Consider the following 20722-nt stretch of genomic DNA (forward strand, 5'->3'; position numbering starts at 1 on the left):
TATGGCCTACCATCCTTCTAAAAAAATTTGAGTGACAGAAAAATGATGTGCTGCCGTTCCATACAAAATGTCTTTAGATATATTTTCTTTGAAGGAGCTCGCACATACGCTGAAACTCACGTTTTGGTTATTAAAGTTGTGCTAAATTTTCAATTCTTTTTGAAACTGGGATAAACGAGAACTTTGAAGCTTTATTTTAAGTTTATTCCTGAAGCAACAATTGTGGAAGAAATACCAGAACGCTTGTCACCGGAACTTCCGGAATTAAGTTTGAAATAAAAAAATTTACCGAAGTTGGGATAATGCTAATAAAATTCCATGAATTATCAGGTATTTTGCACAAAAGCATAATTTTCGTGTCACTTTCTGGAAACATAGAGGTAATAAAACTTTGTTTTTCCCATTACTACGATTTAGTGAATCTAGGGAACAATTATTGAGTCGAGTGAGCTAATGCGAAAAGATACGACACTCTTATCTTAACAAGCAATTAATTATTAAAGGTCCACTCAATTGATTGAATAATTCGGCACGATTTTCACTCGAGTCAGGCGTACTCTCCCGCTTCAAAAAACACGTGATAATGTAGTTCCACCCTTAATATTTAAACTATTCAGTGGGCCTTTAAATAAAAATATTTTGTACGAACTCACCTAATTATTAATAACAAAATATTTTAGAGTTGGAAATCTAGACATAAATGATTTACTTATGATTTTCTTAAAGCACGTTACAGAATTATACGATTATAAATTAATGTATTGCTAAAATATTTCCTCGTTTAAACACACAATGAAGAAAGATAGTACTTGCTCGATCTCACTCACGCAATGAACATTCTAATTTTAATGTCAATTAAGTTTCGTGTACAATTTCGCCAACAATATAAATTATAAATTTTCTTCACTTTCTGCTCGTCCTAGAAAATAAAGCGTTTACCACATAGATCGAGTTATATCTAAAAAATTAGATTTTCTTTTTGCAAACTTCCACTATGGTCTTGGAAATAAGTGTACAAACATCGCAATTCCCAGAAAGAGAGCCAATAAAAGGAACGGAGATTTCATATCGCGCAAGCAAATGACTTCAATATTTGAATTTGATTCGCGTATTTGATGCTTAGGAAGCTCGACTTCAAGTCCAATATTTTTTTGCAAACTGCGAAACCACAAAGCGAATTGATTCGTCTCGAGGAAAAATCGTAATCTATATATAAATATAAAAGGTATGTAATATCAGAAGTATATTATATATATAGTAATGATGAAGTGAAGAACATATACAATTTGGACGGCATGTTAACATGACTTACGGTAATCAGTTTAATCACCGTTTCGAAGCCTTGGTAATATGCCTTGCAATTTTATTAAAATATATTTTTCATGCTGATGTGTCTTGTTAATTTCATATGCTACGACCCTTTGTGATTTGACGTGATATTTCCATTCGTTGTCAATCATTATTTAGTATTCAGTAAATCAAATGTCGGCTCCAATGATAAACCCCTGAAACCATTTAGTCTTACAGCTCAAAGAACCTCGTACAGTATCGCTTCCTGCCACCTAGGAGCAACAAACACAAGGAGAACGCTGCTAGCGTTTAAACACGCTAACGAAGGGTTGTGTACGAATTTCATTGGACGAGCGTCACGAGCCTTTACGCTGAACGTTTTACGGGGGGGGGGAAGGCAATTTCCCAATTTTCCCCTTCCGACGGCAGCCGGCGCTAAAGCGTCTAGCCAATAAAAATGTACACAAGAAAATCCACGACTTTTGACGGGTTGCGTTCTCCTTGTGTCGGGTGCTGTGTTTTTTGCTCCTATCTGCCACAGGGTGACAAGTTTCTAGGATTTCTCAGAAAATGATTTTTTCTTCTAGAAATAATTCCTGCACTAATACCAAATATGGTAATCGTTATTAATATAATTGACTAATGGTAATATTTCAGCAAAAGTTTTAATTTTTTGTAAATTTTAGTTCAATCCTAAAGATGTCCGTTATAATTCAAAAGATAAAATTTGACAGTAAGTATTGAATGAGGTTACCAAAGGTTCTTGAAATACGAAATCGCTGTTGTGATGGCCTATATAACTCCTCGTAGCTTGGTTTATTTCAGTTGTCAAGCTCCTTTAAATTAGGGCTTCCAGATAAAAGTTGGGTTATTTGAACCAATAAAAGAACTGTGATAAATCAAAAATTCCTTGTGGAAATTTAATTACCGACTTTTTTAATTGCTCCTACAAGATTAAATATCTTAAGCTTAAAAGTCAGATAATTGTTCATCTAACTGAATCTGGTGAAATGAATAATAGTAGATCAGATCAGATAGGTTACTTGGGATAATGAATCAGATGCAATTTGAGATCAGATTGCTGTGCCCAAATAGCTGGAGTAGTAAAGAACTGTTGGTGAAGGGCTTGCCAACAACCGGGACGTCATTTGATTGGAGCAAGGGGGACGTCATTTGATTAGGGCAAGGGGGACCTAATTTGATTGGAGCAAGGGGGACCTCATTTGATGGGGGAAAAGGGGACGTCATTTGATTAGGGCAAGGGGTCCTCATTTGACTGGGGCAAAGGGGACGTCATTTGATTGGGGCAAGGAGGTCGTTATTTCATTGGGGCAAGGGGGTCGTCATTTCATTGGGGAAAGGGGGACCTCATTTGATTGGGGAAAAGGGGACGTCATTTGATTGGGGAAAAGGGGACGTCATTTGATTAGGGAGAGGGGAACCTCATTTGATTGGGGCAAAGGGGACGACATTTGATTAAGCAAAGGGGACGTCATTTGATTGGGGCAAGGGGGACGTCATTTGACTAGGGCAATGGGGACGTCATTTGATTGGGGAAAGGGGGACCTCATTTGATTGGGGAAAAGGGGACGTAATTTGATTAGGGAAAGGGGACGTAATTTGATTGGGGAAAGGGGAACATTGTCTTCCCCCCTGGATTTTTACGAGAAAAAAATTCACGAATAAATTTGCATTTGACTACATTAGAAACGTCCTGTTTAATTTCAAGTAGTCAGGCGATGAGCAAAAAGAAACGTGCCTTTTCTCTTTTATAACTTCTCTGCCACAATATATTCAATTTGACGCGTTTTTGCGCTTTAAAAAAACCCTGTTTTCCGGAGCTCAAGTTCTGCCTTTATTCTGACCTTTTATTGATGATATGTTCCACTCTGGCATCCATTCTTTTGGAAATGTAGAAAACGGTCCACGTTGAGAAGTAACTGTGCGTTCCCAGTCGAAATTGATTTTTCACACTATCGGTTTCGTCCATTCTTAGCGCGAACATTTCCAAAAGAGTAACACCCAATATGAGGTCGGACATCAGAATTGTTTTGGGTGACTTAAAGTATTGAATTTTAGCCGATTCTTCAAGCGTTGTCATTTTCATCCAGTCAAGTTTTGCTTTTTCGCACAGCATTTTCATTTCCACGGAATTCTGAAAATAAAGGTACATACAGCTCCGAAGCCTCCAACGCTAGAAGCTCACCAACTGCTGGATTTTTGTTGGCTAAGCAGGCGATAAATCACAAAGCGAATATCCAATATTGTATAAGCTTGTCGCGTTGGCCGCTACGTGGCTGTATAAAACTGAATGTGGGTATACAAAGTTATATTCCATAGTGCATATTAAATAGCGTTGTAAGATTAAATATAACAGATGACGCTATTTAACCAATATTCTTTCGTTTTTCCGTCAGTTGTCAATTTATCAAAAACTGTATCAGACGTAATTAAGATTTATTACTCATATCAATTATCAAAAGATTATTTTTATCATCAAACAAATATAATTCAATACTGAAAAGGTTAATTATTTGTTAGTCTTAAGTTGTCTTATTTCTACTCAAATGGTGGTTAAATGGCGCTGTACATTTTGGAAAGAGATTGGTTTCCGTTTGAAACAGAAGCTTAGTTCAAGAATGGATTTTTTTTTAAACTCAGATACCACCATTTATTGACTGAAATCGAAAGTATTCATAATGGCAACCTTCATAAATACCAATTTTCCACAGTTTGTAATTTTAAATATGTTTTTGGAAAATACTGCGTCGAGAATGTTAAATCTAAATTGAGTACTATTTATTCTATTAATTATAAATTTTTTATTATATTTTATAATTAAAAAAACAATAAAATAACATTAAGGAAATTAAATTAATATGCTTAATATACAAAAATATAACATAATATAAGGTGTTTATATTATAACATAATATAAGGTGTTTATATTATAACATAATATAAGGTGTTTATATTTTAACATAATGTAAGGTGTTGAAATTATAACATAATATAAGGTGTTTATATTATAACATAATATAAGGTGTTGATATTATAACATAATATAAGATGTTTATATTATAACATAATATAAGGTGTTTATATTATAACATAATATAAGGTGTTTATATTATATCATAATATAAGGTGTTGATATTATAACATAATATAAGGTGTTGAAATTATAACATAATATAAGGTGTTTATATTATAACATAATATAAGGTGTTGATATTATAACATAATATAAGGTGTTGATATTATAACATAATATAAGGTGTTGATATTATAACATAATATAAGGTGTTGATATTATAACATAATATAAGGTGTTGATATTATAACATAATATAAGGTGTTGATATTATAACATAATATAAGGTGTTGATATTATAACATAATATAAGGTGTTGATATTATAACATAATATAAGGTGTTGATATTATAACATAATATAAGGTGTTGATATTATAACATAATATAAGGTGTTGATGCGGGTATTAAGAGACACGGGAGTTTATATCTTTGGCCACAATGCCACAGGCCAAATTTCGTGCGAATCGGTTAATTATCTTGGGCGTGCATAGAAGGTAACAAACCAATATATATATATATATATATACAAACATCATATTTTATATATATAGATAATAATATGAGGTGTTTATATTATTACATAATATAAGGTGTTTATATTATAACATAATATAAGGTATTTATATTATAACATAATATAAGGTGTTTATATTATAACATAATATAAGGTATTTATATTATAACATAATATAAGGTGTTTATATTATAACATAATGAATATGGAAAAGCTAGCGGCGCCCGTTTTAACTTCGAGAAAAGTAGCGGGCTTTGGCTCGGTTCGTGGAAGGGCCGAAAAGACGCTCCATTGGGTCTCTTTTGGAGTAGTACGAAGATAAAAATCTTGGGCATCGTATACGCGTTAAACTCTAACTGGTGGAATGAACACTCAGAGAAAACTGTGAAAGCCATATCGACGTCACCGGAAAATATCAAACTGCTAGCGCCTCACTTGTCATTCAAAGGTCGATCGTAAATCTGTAACGCAATCCAAAGCAAATATAATTACATTTTACCTCACATAGAAATCCCAATCCAACTCTCAAAATTACTTCAAAAACAGTGCTTGGAAGTTATCTGGTCCGGTGAAAATAAACACTGGTGTACGGCTAAGATTGCATCACTATAAACTTCTGAGGGTGGCTTTGGCTTACAGACATTGGCTAGCCAATGGAAAAAAATCGCTTTTACCAAGCTAAAAAAATCGCTACAAGGCATTGGACACAGTGTAGAACTTGCCTTTTTGCGGTACTACTAAATAACATGAATATGGAGTTTGTGGTCTTTAGTTACGCAGACTACGATCTCTTACTAAATCATCTTCCAAAATATTATCAAAGCCTTTTTACCTACTGGAAGTTGTTGAAGATAAAAAGCGTTATCGGCTTTTCTCGTTTAGTTTTTTTTAATAGGTTAAAAAATGTTTATTGTAAATAAGATATATTTTTAATCACTAATCTTATATTACTATTTTTTAACCTTATGTGTATATATATTCGCTTACAGCGTTTATTATAACCGTCACTCCTAATATGTCGTTCATCTTGTAAAGTATTCTTTCTTAATAAACGTTTGTCTTTTTAAATTACTACGTTATGATTTCTTACTAGTTTCATTAGTTGGTTGGTGTAGGGTAGCTCTGCTGATTAACATTGGATTTAAAACTCCAATAGGTTATGGGCCCAGCACGCTCCCGCTGCGCCACTACTATGCTGATGATCTAGTCTGCTGTATCCCGGTTTCAGTTACCATCACCGTAATCCGTATCCTGCCAACAGTTCCCGTTAGTAACCATGGATAGTCTTTTTCGTCAAGACGTCGAGAAACTATCAGGTCCGGAGAATTGGAGGAGTTGGAAAAGACAAATCGTCGACATTCTAACCGTACGAGACGTATACGATATCCTTACTGGTGAATGGCTTGAACCAACGGAACCACTAACAGTAGCAGAGAGATCTGAATACACTTCAAACAAGAAGAAGTACCGAGTGGCTTTCAGTACAGTCCGTGGCATCATCTGGTCAGCCTTGTTCAAAAATGTCCAAAACATGACCGCCAATTGCGACACCCCGAAGGAGATGTGGGATAAGCTACTTGAAATCTTCGAGCAGAAATCGTCCAATCGTCTGCGAAAGCTCCTGGCGCAGCTAATGCGCACGATGAAGTCGCCTGATGTCGACATGGCTACCCACATTGCCCAGATGTGCTCTCTTTGGGCAGATATTATCTCAACGGCACATTCAGAAAAGGACATATCCTTCGATGACTGCATTCTCATCGCCTGTATTTTCGAGTCTTTACCTCAGGAAGAATTCAGAGAATTCGGCATGTTCTGGGACACAATGCCCACAGAAAAACAGACCGTCGCCGAATTGGAACGCCTGTTAATTGGCCGAGCTACCAGAGAGGAAGGAAAACGTCTTCAGAGATTCCTCTGGTCTGATGGTGAAACGCAATAGCAAGGGTCATCACACCCATACTTCAACCGATAAGAACAGGAAAAACAAAAGGCAATGTTTCCATTGCCACAAATATGGTCATGTCATCGAAGACTGTCGAGCTCTGAAAAGGAAATCCAGAAGTAGCAGCAACCAAGAGAATCCACGTGACAGAGCCGGAGGCATGATTGCAGCTAATGGCTTAGTTGCCAGCTCTTCTTCTGAAGGAGCCTGGTACTTCGATTCGGGTGCATCACAGCACATTACGAACGACGTCACGAATTTCCTCACATTCCTCAAGTTCACCACTCCAGCAACTCTCCAGATTGGAAACAAGACACTGATGACCGCCGATGGGGAAGGATATATCAAATTTCTTTTCCGTATTGGAAAGAAACGCTATTACGAAATTGTGCACAACGTCTGGCACATTAGCGATTTCGCCTGTAGCGTTTTTTCATTGAAAAGTGTCATGAAGAGGAACAAGAACCTCGAGTTCCTAGTCACAGCAACCTCTTGCGGGGTCTATGAAAACATTGGAGGGAAGAAAATCCTTTGCTTGCCTGGCAAAGTTGAGGATCTTTACCGTTTGGACGCCAAGGTCGAGAAACCACAACGTTCCGCTCACATAGCAGCCGATCCTAGAAATGACAGAGTCGCAGATCTTCAAGTCTGGCATGAGAGGCTGGGTCATCAGGATAAACGGCACGTTACAGCTACGTTGCGAAAACTTGGATATGAAGTCCAAAACCAAACCTCAAACAAGCTTTGCGAAGGGTGCATCTATGGAAAAATGTCAAGGCACAGCTTCGGTACTCGTTTGGAGAAGGCTACATAGCCGGGTGAAAGGATTCACTCCGATCTCTGGGGACCGTCACCGACACCGTCCATGAAGGGGAAAAGGTATTACCTCCTGTTCAAAGATGAGTATTCCAGTATACGAGCCGTCTACTTCCTAACGAAGAAATCCGAGGTCATCGACTATTTCAAGGATTTTCTTGCTCGTTGCCGAACCCGGAATTACCCAGTTCAAGAGCTGATCACGGACAACGGAACAGAATATGTCAACGCAGAGTTCCATCAATGGTCTTCTCAAGAAGGTCTAAAACATCGCACGTCCATGCCGTACAGAACGGAGTCGCTGAACGAGAGAACCGCACAATCATGGAGTCAGTCCGTGCCATGTTGCATTCCAGGACAGATCTACCACCCAAGCTCTGGGCAGAAGCGGTGAATACGGCTGTCTATATTCTGAATCGATCAGCACCCACATGCATTACTGGGAAGACGCCATACGAACTTTGGATGGGAAAGCCAAATCCGTCAATCAAGCATCTAAGGGTCTTCGGCACTGATTGCTTCGTTCACGTTCCAAAGGTGAAACGGAAGAAACTTGGAAAGAAAGCATACAAGGGTCTCCTCGTCGGCTATGAAGATTACGCTGACGGTTACCGAATTTATGTTCCGGAGCTCGATAACGTACTCCGATCAAGAGATATCAAGTTTGATCCAGAGCAATATGTCATGGAGTACTCTCCAAAAGTTCATAACCAGGGCGAGCAGTCAACCGAAGATACGGTCTGCATAGACGGACCCATCACAGTCATCGACGTACCGAGAGACATGCCAACCACAGCAACCAGTTTCTCAGAAGACGAGCCCATCACAGCTACAGATGTACCAACCAACATGCCCATCATAGCTGCCGGTTTTTCAGAAGATAAGGTCACCACACCTAATGAGGCAACAGTGTCTCTTCCTGACAATGTCCGGGACAATCAACCTGAGAAGAGCGGTCCAGTCCTTAGAGATCGTTCAGCACTAAGGAAAGTCCAACCATGTCAGAGCTGCCAGCTAGAAAATAAAGCATTCCTCATCTGCGACATGTTACCACAAACGGCACGACAAGCACGTTCAAGCAACGAATCCGCCGAGTGGGAGAAAGCGATGGTAGATGAACTTTCGGCAATGAAAGACACGACGTCTACGAAATGGTTGATCCTCCACCTGGTCGCAAGATAATCGGAAATCGTTGGGTCTTTCGTACAAAGAATGATGAAGATGGGACGATCGTCAAGCACAAAGCCCGGCTTGTCGCAAAAGGCTTTACGCAACGAGAGGGAATCGACTTCAATGAGACTTTCGCTCCAGTTGCCCGATTCGAGACACTACGAATCTTTCTCAACCTAGTTGCCCAGAAAAATCTCAACCTCAGGCAATTCGACGTAAAGACCGCATTCCTTCATGGGAAGCTATCCGAAGAAATTTATCTGCGTCAACGTGAAGGTTTCGACAATAGTAGTGGACAAGTCTGGAAGTTAAAGAAAAGTCTCTACGGTCTTAAACAGTCTCCACGATGTTGGAATGAACGAATTGACAAATCGCTTCAGAACCATGGCTTCAAGAGTGCTGATGGAGATCACTGTCTATATATTTACTCAACCAATGACGTTTTCTTGGTCTTGATCCTCTACGATTGGTTGCCGGCAGTACCACCAAAGCAGTTGACGACTTTCTTCACGACTTCAGTGATGAATTTGAAATCATAACCGGAAAAGCGTCAACGTATCTTGGACTGAAAATTGATCAGTTAAGCGACGGTTCCGTATTCTTACACCAAAGCGCCTACATCGAGAAGGTTCTTGAAAGGTTCAACATGCAAGACTGTAAACCAGTGAGCACTCCTATCGGCAGGAGAGTTTCGAGTCAGCGACCATATATGCCTCGGCCATTGGAAGTCTCAGATACGCAGCGACAGGAACACGACCTGACATCGAATACGCAGTCAATCGAGCGTCCCAAGCAATGGCGAATCCAAAGGTTGCTGACTGGAATGGAGTTAAACGAATTTTTCGTTATCTCAGAGAGACCAAGTAACTGGGTCTCTTATTCAAGTCCGAGAATTCCATGACAACCATCCCCTACAGCGACGCTGATTACGGTGGTTGTGAGAAAACAAGACGTTCAACGTCTGGGATCGTATGCCTAATTGGCTCAACTCCAGTTACTTGGGCGAGCAGAAAGCAACAATCTGTTACTTTGTCAACCACGGAGGCTGAACTGGTAGCTGCCACTGAAGCGGCGAAAGATGTCGTCTGGATTGAACGAATCAAGTCTTTCCTGGGTCTCAACGTAGACGATGATGTACCCGTACTCCGAGTCGACAATGCAGGGGACATAAAACTCATCAGAAATCCTGAGTTTCATCGCCGAACGAAACATATCAGTATTCGTCAGTACTACGTTCGTGAACTGGTCGAAGAGGGCGTCATCGACGTTATGTATGTCCCGAGGGAAGAACAGCTGGCCGACATTTTCACTAAGCCACTACCTAAAGAAGTCTTCACCCGCCACCGTCAGAATCTCAGTTTACGACATTACGAGAAAGTCGTCAACGAGGGCGAGTGTTAAAGATAAAAAGCGTTATCGGCTTTTCTCGTTTAGTTTTTTTTAATAGGTTAAAAAATGTTTATTGTAAATAAGATATAAATTCCTACGTTATGATTTCTTACTACTTTCATTAGTTGGTTGGTGTAGGGTAGCTCTGCTGATTAACATTGGATTTAAAACTCCAATAGAAGTCGTTACCTATTCAGCTTATCAAGCCAACAAATCTGTCAAGCCTTCTACATTTTCCAATATGGAAGTGCCCATTCCTAAGCCTCCCGTTATACCATCATAAATGGAAATCTGAAGGGTTCCGAGTCTTTCGGGACATATACGATCTTGCAAGCCACAGATTCAATCTCGTTGAAGAAGGGAGAAGACTTAGCGCAGCAACCACGAGAGCTATGTCGCGTCAGACCCAAATGATTATCGCCGATTTAGTTCACGAATTCCCATCAGAATTCCTTGTCAAAAATAACATTGGTGTACCCGTGAGCATAAATTTTCACTTAAACTTGAAGCTACGTGAAAATCATTCCGAACCGATAACAAAAATTGAAAACTTTAAATTACAGTCGCTCAATAATCCAGTGCCTTTAGATTATAAACAAAAACCCTTTAACATTTTAAAAGAGCCAGATGAAGACATCGATAATATTGTGGTGGACTCAAAAATAATATGGAATAGCTCTTTTTCCTACCATGAGAGAAATATTTTATGGCGTTTAGTGTTTAGCTTCGTAACGACTCCAAGTTTAGCTTCAAAACTATATGACGTAAAACCTGAATGTCCTTTTTGTGGGCATAATGTCTGTAACGCTCAACATATGTTTTTAAAATGCAAAATAGTTTTATGTTTTTTAAATAAGATCAACATTTTAATCCGTAAATATGATGAAAGCTTTGTTTTAAATGAATTGTCTTATTGGACTTTTAATGTCCAGCCACAACCATTGGCAAAAATAACTAAAATTATAATAGCTATTTCAAAACTTTCTATATATTTTTCTTATAATAAAAAAATTAATAATTGTACGGAAGATAGTTTAGAAATGATCCAACAAAACTTTCTAACAAGAATTACGCAATTTATCTCAATGGAAAGCGAATGCTACAAAAAATACAGCATATCGTTATACCCAGATTTTGTAAAAAGTGGTGTCATAATTGAAGATAGTACCAGTTTTATTATAAATTTTAAATTGTAATATTTTCCCGTCTTTAAATAGTTTTTTTTTTAGTTTTCTTTTTGTGCCATTTTTTAGAAAAATTCAAAAAAAAATGAAAAAACCATTGTAATTTGTAGGTTTTTTGAGTGATAAATAAACGGTTACCTGCTAAACAGGTAACCTTAAAAAAACATAATATAAGGTGTTTATATTATAACATAATATAAGGTGTTTATATTATAACATAATATAAGGTGTTTATATTATAACATAATATAAGGTGTTTATATTATAACATAATATAAGGTGTTTATATTATAACATAAGGTGTTTATATTATAACATAATATAAGGTGTTTATATTATATCATAATATAAGGTGTTTATATTATAACATAATATAAGGTGTTTATATTATATAATATAAGGTGTTTATATTATAACATAATATAAGGTGTTTATATTATAACATAATATAAGGTGTTTATATTATAACATAATATAAGGTGTTTATATTATAACATAATATAAGGTGTTTATGTTATAACATAATATAAGGTGTTTATATTATAACATAATATAAGGTGTTTATATTATATAATATAAGGTGTTTATATTATATAATATAAGGTGTTTATATTATATCATAATATAAGGTGTTTATATTATAACATAATATAAGGTGTTTATATTATAATATAATTTAAGGTGTTTATATTATAACATAATAAAGGGTGTTTATATTATAACATAATATAACTTGTTTATATTATAACATATAAAGTATTTATAAAAATAATATATTTATAATAATATAGTCATTTCTATGATCAATGTTTCTTATTCCTTTCAAGAGATGGCGTACTAGATCTAAAGACTGAAATGAGGCGGGCCGTCAGTATAGCAATAATTCGCCGGAGCTATAAGCTGCAGTCCTACGTTCTTCCATAAGTAAATTAGGTCTTGCTTAGGTATTTAACCCATGAATATTCAACTCTAGCATTAGCCACGGTTTAAGGTGGATGCACACATAGCCTTCGCGCGTGAAATTTCGCTGGCAAATCGCGTCGCGTCACGTGACTTAATAGAATGGATGTCATGGCGCATGGGCGCGTGTGTGGGCCTTTACTCCGAGAGAATGCGGGGCGTAGCCAATTTTCGCGCGATACGAGCAGTAGCGGATACACTTACCAGAGTACAAATTGACGAGAGCGGAGGATCAGTTACGATCATATTGAGTCGCGGCCCTTTGAACAAGTCCTTCACCGAGTTAATTTCCACATTCTTTTGTATCGAGTATTCAGCTTTCATCAAACCACCAAACAGCGTTATCATTACCAATTGAGCCAATATCCAAAATCCGAAAATCAGACGAGTTGCCGGTAGAGGAGACACATTTACACCTATTGGCGGTAACATAAGATTATAAAAATGAAAAACAACAAGATTACCACCGAACTGAGGTATTGCCTAATCAGTGATTAGCTCAGTACAGAGCCCCCTAGTGTCTAAAATGGTTTGATCAAATGTCCAAATTTAGATATAACTAGAAAAAAGACGCATCTAGTTGGTATCTAATTCCGTTTGGATCAAATAGTTTTGATAAAATTGAATTAGATAAAAATCCAGAATGTTTTGTTTATTGTAATTTTTGATCTAGGTCGAATTAGGATTGGTCCATTTTTGTAAGTAATTTTGGAATCAAATTTGATCAAACATTTTCCTAAGGGACTGCTATCAAGCACGATAATATACTATTCAGATTGTTCGCAAGTCCAAATCGGAGCTGCGCGAGAGTGTCAGTGTCAATAAAAAGGTCAATCAAATAATTAGCTTTAAAACAAGATGAGTGGTCATAGTTATAGTTACTATCTTACTTACTTACACCAAAAGCGAGGTTTTTCCCGTTGTCGTAAGGGATCGTTAAAGGGAATATAACCTGCAAAGCAATCTTTATGGAAGACCCCTTTAATTTTTCAAGTTTCCCTATACAGTGACGCCAAACATATTTAAAGCCAAAGGTCAGAGCGGCCAGAGCTTCAAACGTTGGTGTTCCACACGAAATACCTGAGGTTATATTCCCTTTAATTGTCGTCAATTAGGGGTGTGCCAGTTTAACTTTTCTGGAATCGAGTCGAAAGTGAAATATTTCTTCTTGGCCTAAGCCAAAACGAATATTTAAAATGTCGTTTCATTTAAACTAATCTCGTGAGGACAGAAATTCAAACCAGAGATACTGATCAAATTGTAGCACGAAACAATAATTATCGTTCATATTGGCTGCCAGCTTTGGTTTTACTTTGTTTTCCTAGAAAATCTATAGAACACACCCGTATATTAGTCAATAAGAGAAACTGTTACGCTTTATAAAATATGCAAAAAATGACACAACGACTGCATTGCTTGCAGCGACACCTCGATTTACGTCTGGGAAGCTCCAAACCTAAGCTTTTTGAACAGTTTGTGAAGTATTTGAGGTAATCAAATCCTTTCAAACTTCGCGAACGTTTTCAAGCTCTATACGATTCTATTTGGTATTAGATTGGGTTATGTAGTGTCAAAACTTTTAATTTAAAATTAAACTAAGTATAAAACTTTGTGGAGGTTAACGGTAAAAGTAACTGTAGGGAGTTGTTGGCTCACGTGGCATGAAGGACTGGCCACCACCCTCCTACGCTTTTTAACCCGGCCAGCTGAATTAAAGGCATTAAAAATCACTTGATTACTTGTTTCTAAGGGGTATTAGCCTAGCTGATTATTGTCGGGTATTTATTTCCACTTAGTGAGAATTATTAAATTATTGAGCTCCCATTCCCTTCAATAGTTCTTTGAAAATAACGTCTTACGACCGTTTTGAAGCACATGCCAGCTAGGAGCAACAAACACAAGGAGAACGCTGCTAGCCTTTAAACACGCTAACGAAGGGTTGTGTACGAATTTCATTGGACGAGCGTCACGAGCCTTTACGCTGAACGTTTTACGGGCGGAGGGGGGGAGACAATTTCCGAATTTTCCCCTTCCGACGGCAGCAGGCGCTAAAGCTTCTAGCCAATGAAAAACGTACACAAGAAAATCCACGACTTTTGACGGTTTGCGTTCTTCTTGTGTGGGGTGTGGGGTGTTGTGTTTGTTGCTCCTAGATGCCAGGGAGGTTTGTCGTTCCCTGAGGACACTGGACCATGATGACCGAGGATTGTTATAATCTCTAAGTGTAAATAAACACATTCTTTAAATTTCACCGTACATTTCCACCATTTTAAGTAGAGTAAGTATTAATTCATAGCGTGATGTGAAGATTGGATATCGTGATTTCTTGCAAATATGGCTGAAAACCTACCCTGTCCTAAAAGACTTTGTACATACAGTAGCAATTTATCCAGAAAATTTGCTATTCGACGTGTGTTTATTTTCCTGATGTACTCCTCCAACATGTTCAGAAAAGAGAGTTGTAGTATTATAATGATCAGCACAATCCATATCTTGAGCGAAATATATTAAATCATAAAATATATCATATTATAAACTGATACACCTTTGTCAATGAGTAATATCTTTTTTTTAGAGTAGTTGTTGTGGTCATCCTCACAAGGCCGCCCACATTTTTTGTCTTCCAGACGCTTGGGACTGCAGGACTACGACACTAGTCCCGGAAAGAAGGAGATCTTTTCACAGGAGGAACGCCAATACACACTCAAAACTAACTGTTGAAAAAACAGCAAATACGGTTTATAATTTACAGCAAGATGCAGTTGAAGTGGGTAAACAGCAGTTTGTCGTAAAATTTACAGCTTTCTGCTGTATTTTGAAGAAAACAGTAGCGACTGTAAAAATTCATATTCGTACTGTTTTTAAAATGACAGTTATATTAAAATTAACAATATGAAACCGAGGTTGACGTTTTACTTCAAAAATGCGTAAAATTTACCACACGTTGCTGTTTTTTCTGTTATAAACGGCAAGCGCTAGTATATAAAACCACTAATTATTATTTAGTTGTTTAAACATTTTTTAAAATCGCACAAGTTTCCTTTTAGTTTTAAATATAATAATATCCGATAATAATAGTTTTATATACTCTTTTGTATAAGTAGTATCCCACGCAAAATTCTATATTAATTACAACCCTTGTTCATCGTGTGCTTAATAATTTTAAACCAAGTAAATAGTTTACTTTCCTTTGGTTTTCCCTATAACTCTAAATTACAAAGGCTCGAGCTAAAAGTAATCAACTAGAGTTATAGTCATTTTAGATATTTTGATAAAGTTTTTGTTATAATAATTTTAATATTTGATAAAAACTTTTATATATTTCTATCATGACTTGATTAATAAAATATTTGAAATTTTTTAATTAAACCTATGTGATAATGGTTTGAATCGTAAAATTTTTGATGAATTTCTAAGGTTGTGAATAGGTTCTGTACTAAATACGTTTGATAACTAAAACTACGGCAAACACTGGAATTTTACAAACATTGGATTTTACTGTAAAAACTGCATGCATTTACCGTATTAAATACGTCTAGAATGAAGGTTAAATAAACAGCAATACTCGGTAAATATAACTTTATCTTGCTGTATTTTTAAACAGCAGAGTGTCCAGTAAATTTAACAGGAAGCATGACTATAAAAAACCAGTCAGAGTTGGTTGTGAAATTAACAGCATTCTGCTGGCATCTATGCTGACCGCAGCTTACTGTAACATTTACAATACTATTTTTCTGTGTGTAGAAACCCATTTTTAAAAACCAGATGGCGCCAGCAGTCTGTAAAGGCGGAAGTTTTAAGCTATCCCTTTTAGCCTCATCCCCTCCTATCTCCGAATGTTACCCCGCTAAACATTAAATTATCTTTAAGGGCATTTACTAGAGATTTAGCGTTTCTTTCGCGGTAGTTGGTTGCGCTTTGAGATATGGGATTGTAAACTGTGATACGGATAGAAAGTAGTAGATTGCAGTTTACAGTGTTTTTTCGCGGTACTTGGTTCCTCTTTGAGGTATGGTATTGTTAATTGATATACTGATTGAAAAACCAGTTTCTGGTGTGATAGACGGTTATTTGAAACTAGAAGAAATATCTAAATTGAATAAATATTTGGTCCCACCCACCTCGCCACATTTTACTTATAGATTTAAAAATCATTTCCCTGGAAATAGAAATGGGGAGGAGGCTAATATTATGGCCTGGGCCATCTTGTTATCTTTAAATCCCGGGTTTTTTTTTTCTAGTGGCTAGCACTTTTACGACCCAGATAGAGGAACTCGGTTTCGATTGTAGCTTGTCACACAGGGTGAAAACCCGGGAACCCCTCCTACTCCGTTGAGTTGGAAAGTTACATCACTGTCTGTAGAAGGAGTTTTCCTCCGAGTACTTCCTCTTTGCCATGAAAGCTTTCAGAGGCTTTAAAGCAATAGTTACCGTTTAGACGCTAGTTATTATCTGTGGCAGATTTTTGACAAAAATTTAAAAAAGGCATGGGAACGTTCTACAATCTATCCCTGACAATAACCCATTGGGAAACGCATGAACCTTCGGAGCACTCTAGGAACAATCGAAGCATCTCAAAATAACGCAATGCGTTTTCACATAAAACAGCAATTAAACAAGCGTTAGAAATTGCTTTTATATTAGCATCAGTGAAAGCGTTAAACTCGAACCTGTTCACAATTTCTGAATTGGTCTGGGCTTTACCATAGACTAACCCAATATATATACTGGAAGGCTCTATATATGGAGGTATATGCGACATTAATCCTAACGAGCCAACTTGTTTTCGAGGCGTGAAATTTTTATAACAAGACGCGCGGAACACACATCGTATTTACTCGAGGCCCCCCGAGAAAACGCGAGTTTTAAGTCAGCGTGCTTTCTTTGACCCATCAACTAACACGTGGTCCATTTCGTGTACGTTAATTCAACTTTAAATGTTGTTTGTTTGGAAGTATGTTCTTAATTTAAATTTAAATATCACTGATCGATTAAGCTTTAAAATGGGAAAGCCGCCGTCTACAAAAAGTACACATTACTGCGTATACAGAAATTGTGTAAATGCCAAGGCTAAACAAAATTGTGTTTCATTTTTCAAATTTCCAAAAGATACTGAAAGGTAATTAAATTATCGCTGCTTCTTTAACTTTTCAAATTTAACTGTAGTCTGTAATACTTTTAGATGTAAGCAGTGGACGAAAAATTGTGGCCGTACCGATCTGTCTGAAAAACCTCTGAACAACTTAAAAACTATTTCATATGCTCTGAACATTTTCATAATAGAAATTTCACGAATAGTGAGAGAAAGAGACTTAATTGGAACGCAATTCCTATTGATATAGAATTTACCACACCTAACAAATGTAGCCCAAAAAGAATTTCTGATAATGAATCTGTACGCTCTCCCGTTAAGAGGCCAAGACTTAATAGTGGTATGTTCAACTATATTTTTTAAAATTATTTATTGTATATTGCTTCTGTTTTGATCATTTTAGAAACCCTGGGTCGAGTTTTATTTAGACCACCAATATCTGAACCATTTTTGGGCACAAATGTTTCCGAAACAACAGGTAAGCATCGTTGTTTTCAAATGCACATAGTTTTCAATAATATAATGTTTTTGGTTTTTAAGAAGCTAAAAGTTCTGCAATATCAGATCTGCTAATGACTAATATCAGCCGAAAATTGATTTATCAGTATTTAATTGACAGTAATTTAATTAAGACATCAAGTACTTTGATAATAGAAGACCGAGTGAGTATTTGTTTCATAACATTCATAAAGGTATGTGGTTTGAAAATTTAATAACAGATTTCATATAAATTAGGGACACAAATGTTGGATTGAAGCCCTGAAATTAAATGAACTCTCTCTCCGTAAAATAATTAATTTCTACCTTAACAATCATCCTTTTTTATTTGTGGATTTAAATCAACCTTTAAATGAGATTAAATCAGGTAAATTAAATCTAAATTATATTTATATACCAATAAAATTAATATTTCTATTATTCTTTAGATATAACTTCTTTGCAAGCGCCGGAGCAGCCCATAAGTACTCATTTTGATACTCCAAGAAACCAAATGCTCAAGCGAAAGCTTAGAGTTAAATGTGTTCAATTATCAAGGTCTTACAAAGTTATATCAACTTTGAGACGGAAGAGGTGTTATTCTCGAAAAGAGAAAATAGGTGAAATAGTTTCTTTGGCAAGAGACTTTCTAACAGAGGACCAATTGATTTTTTTTGATAATCAGTTAAGATTTGCAAAGAACAGCCATTATGCAAGAAGGTGGACTGACCAGGTAAAACAAATGGCACTAACAATATATTATAGAAGTCCAAGCTCGTACAAACTCTTATGTAGATTATTTGCATTCCCATCCCAACTCCACGGCTTCTAAGGGAGTGGTTATCCGGCTTCTAAGGGAGTGGTTATCCGGCTTCTAAGGGAGTGGTTATCCGGCTTCTAAGGGAGTGGTTATCCGGCTTCTAAGGGAGTGGTTATCCGGCTTCTAAGGGAGTGGTTATCCGGCTTCTAAGGGAGTGGTTATCCGGCTTCTAAGGGAGTGGTTATCTGACGTAAAAATTACATCTGGATTTAGTGATGTTGTTTTTGATGCATTAGCCCGCAAAGTGAAAAATATGAAAATGCAAGAATTGTACTTTATTACTTGATGGAATGAGCATACGCTCTTCATTATCTTATTATGCGTCCAAAGACAAAAATATAGTTTTAGTACAACATTATATTAAAAATTTAATAATAATATAACTTACTAAAATAATATAAAAGAAAAACTAAAAATTATAAAAAATATTAGTATAAATAAATATAATAAAATAGTAGATGCAAACTGACAGACTAAGTAAAAGTTTCTAAATTGCTAGCCCGACATATGACGTTTTAAGATTGTTAGGTACCCTATGGCTATCTTGTTTATTTCACGCCTCAGAATCAAGACGTCGCGTACGAAAATTGTTAGCAATTTTCACTGATAGCCTTCCAGTCTATGTATCGGGTTAGTCTATGGGCTTTACTTATGTTATATATTAAGTTGTACAAATTTAACATTACATCCTTTTGTTTTACCACCAGGGGGACCAGGAGATACCAAAATCCATGAAAACCGTTGGAAAAGGGCCCTAAGCGTGCTTATTAGGGGCCTGATATGATAGGGGCCATCGCTTGCCTTTCACCAGCACCCCCGTATTGTAAATTTCAGTTAGAAGGGCACACTACGATAAAATTTGGTCTTCGGGCATGAAAATTGGTCTGCACGGCCCTAGCAAAGAAACAAATATATTAAACTTAGTTAAAATTTTAAATTAAATTGTCCCCTTCAATTCTAATGTAAGACAAATTTCCTAGAAAAAAGATTAAAGCACCATTTTTTAATTAGAAATGAGTCAATTTGGAACAGCGTAAACACTCACCTCTTGAGATATGAAGAGAAGCTCCTTAAAGATTCCCGAAGTGACGAAATACGTAGAGGCACTTTTCCTCGAAATGATTCTATTTGTAGATGTCATGAACGGTACAGAAACACCAATATTGTATTTCGTCATGATGTGATAGTCAGCTGGTGCCATGTACAGTAAAATATCCGCCTTGCGCTAAAAATTACCAAAAATTACTAGTGTTGTAAGTTTCCGATAAAATAAAAAAGTTTTCATTCCATGATTAGTTTAATATATTGTTTGCAAATTTAAATAAAGCGGCATTTTCGCCTAATTTTTTCGAATCTAAAAATAAAACTAAACCTCTAGACTAGTTTAAACTGATTAAAAATGTAACACTATTAATGTTTTGTAGTATGTTTACTGATATTAGACATTTTATATCGATAAAAAGGTAAAAACATTGAAAACCTTTAAGAAGTAATTTATGTTTAAATTTTTTTTCCGATTGGCGGAAAATTTTCCGCATTTTACTTTTCCGGAAAATTATCAACAATAAAAATTACTATATTAGGTTGCTTTCAGTGAGTTAGTTGGAAATCTATTTGGGAATAAAAAGTTGAAATTTCAGTCATATATCAATTTATTTTGCTGTTTTGGTGTTATTCTGTAATCTGTTTTCTTAAAAACCTAAATTATAACCAGAATTTTTTTCATTTTGTATGAAATAGAAGATTTTTTTGTAAAATGTATAGAATTTTATTTTAGATAATTCTTATATTTTCTGGATAGTCTAAATAATAGAAATTTAAATATTAATATATTAATAGATTACCTCATCAATCTGTTGAAAGTGATCCTTAGTGTCGCTACTGGCGTAATCCAGAAAGGTTTTCCTGAAATTTTATGGTTGTTGGTAAACAATGCGTAAATTAAGGCATCTGCGACCCTACCTGAATT

General features: G+C 36.2%; 1 protein-coding gene across 1 annotated transcript; it reads right to left on the reverse strand.

Annotated features, from left to right (window-relative positions):
- Positions 1 to 927: 927 nt before the first annotated feature.
- On the reverse strand, positions 928 to 20004 carry LOC149964390 (uncharacterized). The gene is made up of 5 exons (XM_090170858.1): positions 19799 to 20004; positions 14715 to 14856; positions 12569 to 12780; positions 3156 to 3445; positions 928 to 1206 (listed from the first exon to the last, which is right to left on the reverse strand). Exons 1-5 carry the CDS (start codon positions 19952 to 19954, stop codon positions 993 to 995), a joined length of 1014 nt encoding a protein of 337 aa, XP_090026984.1. The 5' UTR covers positions 19955 to 20004; the 3' UTR covers positions 928 to 992.
- Between the last annotated feature and the right edge of the window lie 718 nt (positions 20005 to 20722).

The sequence above is a fragment of the Leiobunum rupestre genome, chromosome 1 (assembly GCF_980474605.1).
Source record: "Leiobunum rupestre chromosome 1, qqLeiRupe1.1.hap1, whole genome shotgun sequence".
Taxonomy (NCBI): domain Eukaryota; kingdom Metazoa; phylum Arthropoda; class Arachnida; order Opiliones; family Sclerosomatidae; genus Leiobunum; species Leiobunum rupestre.

Excerpts from the sequence above, each read along its gene's own strand:
- LOC149964390 (XM_090170858.1), bottom strand. The coding sequence starts at position 19,954 with ATGGCACCAGCTGACTATCACATCATGACGAAATACAATATTGGTGTT. Across the intron at positions 12,781-14,714 it reads ACAAAGTCTTTTAGGACAGG|GTGTAAATGTGTCTCCTCTA; the intron begins GTAGGTTTTCAG and ends TACCGCCAATAG. Across the intron at positions 1,207-3,155 it reads GAACATATCATCAATAAAAG|ATTACGATTTTTCCTCGAGA; the intron begins GTCAGAATAAAG and ends ATTTATATATAG.